The sequence below is a fragment of the Phanerochaete carnosa genome (genome assembly GCF_000300595.1).
Source record: "Phanerochaete carnosa HHB-10118-sp unplaced genomic scaffold PHACAscaffold_884, whole genome shotgun sequence".
Taxonomy (NCBI): Eukaryota; Fungi; Basidiomycota; class Agaricomycetes; order Polyporales; family Phanerochaetaceae; genus Phanerochaete; species Phanerochaete carnosa.
The window spans coordinates 1-1639 of record NW_006768511.1 but is presented as its reverse complement, the minus strand read 5'-3'; the positions used below and the strand labels follow the sequence as shown (position 1 = coordinate 1639).

Below are 1639 nucleotides of genomic sequence, written 5' to 3'. Positions count from 1 at the left end.
AAAATCAGCGCCAGCCAGGTGCTGTTCGAGGGGTGCTTACTGATGCATTGAGGGAGAGGCGGAACGGACATGACAGCCTGAGCGCTGGGCACTTGTGCAATCGAATCGCAGGGGTCGCTCCGGCCGGACGATGGCGTACACGCAGAGCCGTACCCAGACTCGCCAAAGTATCCGCGCTCGGCAGTCCAATTACGCGTTTGTCACGGCAGTCCACGTACTTGCGCGTTTGGCACGGCAGCCTCTCGCGGTGTCCTTACTCCGTCGTCCGCTGCGTAACGCTGGGCCGGTCTCAAACGGCCGTTGCCCGCATACTGCAGCCTAACCGCCGCGACGCGTACCGTGCAGGGGCTCCAGAGCCGGAGAGTGCTGTTCCAGAGTAGCGCGCCGAGCATTGTACAATGCCCGCGCGAGCCGCATCACACATGCGGGAGCGTCACTTTTGGGGTGAAAAGAGCAAGGGGGGCACAAAGACGTCCTTCGACGCACGTCTGTTACGACGTGACGCAGCGCAACTTGAAGATGATGAGGGAGCACATCGCAGCACAGGAAGTCTGTTCGTAGGCTTTTGATCGACGTCTGGTGAGCTTGGGCAGAGGTGAGTACGTGCGGCAATGGCAATTGCGCCACCACGTAAGGCAGGTCCGTAACGGGGTTTGCCGCCCATTCAAGGGGAAAATTGGTAAGCTTGCTGCGCAATGTCAGCATACAGACGCCGCTCGTACACGGCGCTGCGCACAGGCGGCGGCTGCTACCACAAGAACGCCACACGAGTGACAGCCTGTGCAAATGACGCGTTCGTGTAGGAGGAATTGGTAGGCTCGATACCAGCCGCCTTGGGCTGCGGAATGGCAGATGTTGTACCGACCGTCGTCCCACCCTCGGCGCACGTCCCCACCAACTATGTACTGAATAGGCTGGTACTAACGAGTCTGTGGGAGGGACGCACTATATGCGGTTCTCTCCAGAGTCTCCAAGAGATCTAGGCGGTTTCGAGAGCTGTTCCACGCAGAGGTAAGCTTTCGCCGTGCCAAACTACCAAACCGAATGACCTTGCGATGCTGACACAACTGCATCAGATTTGACCTTTTAACATCCGGTTAAGACGATGGCAGCGGGAACAAAAGGAGTAGTACAAATGGTATTCTGAGAAAAAGCTAACAAAAGACTAATATTCCGTGAGAATTCCATGTATACACGCATGCAAAACGTCTGTCCTGTGAACACAAGAGTTCGAGAGAGTCCAATTCCACCTCACTCCAACCGTTTAAAGAACAAGCCCGGCGCCTGCCACGATGCCAGCGAGGGCCACACCCATGCTCGCCAGCGCATTCCAGTCGACAGCGACCGCGCCGGCCGCGCCCGTGCTCGTCGTCGCACTGCTCGCGGCCGAGCCCGATGCACTAGACGCGGCGCTCGTCGCGGAGGAGAGGACGCTAGAGAGTGCGGCTGAGATCGACGACGCGCCAGAGGACGCGGCGCTCGCGGCAGAAGATGCGACGGAGGACGCGGCGCTCGATGCGGAGGACGCGAAAGAGGACGCGACGCCCGAGGCCGAAGACGCAGCAGAGGACGCCACGGAGGCGGCTGACGAGGCTGACGAGGCTGCGCTGCCGGTGGCGCTCGAGGAGGAGGCGGCGGC

General features: G+C 60.2%; 1 protein-coding gene across 1 annotated transcript; it reads left to right on the top strand.

The window, feature by feature from the left end:
• Positions 1–1292: 1292 nt before the first annotated feature.
• PHACADRAFT_266521 (uncharacterized protein) lies at positions 1293–1639 on the top strand (the record flags this gene model as incomplete). The annotated part of the gene is made up of 1 exon (XM_007403215.1): positions 1293–1639. A coding segment is annotated over one exon (347 nt), but the record flags the coding sequence as incomplete, so codon positions are not given.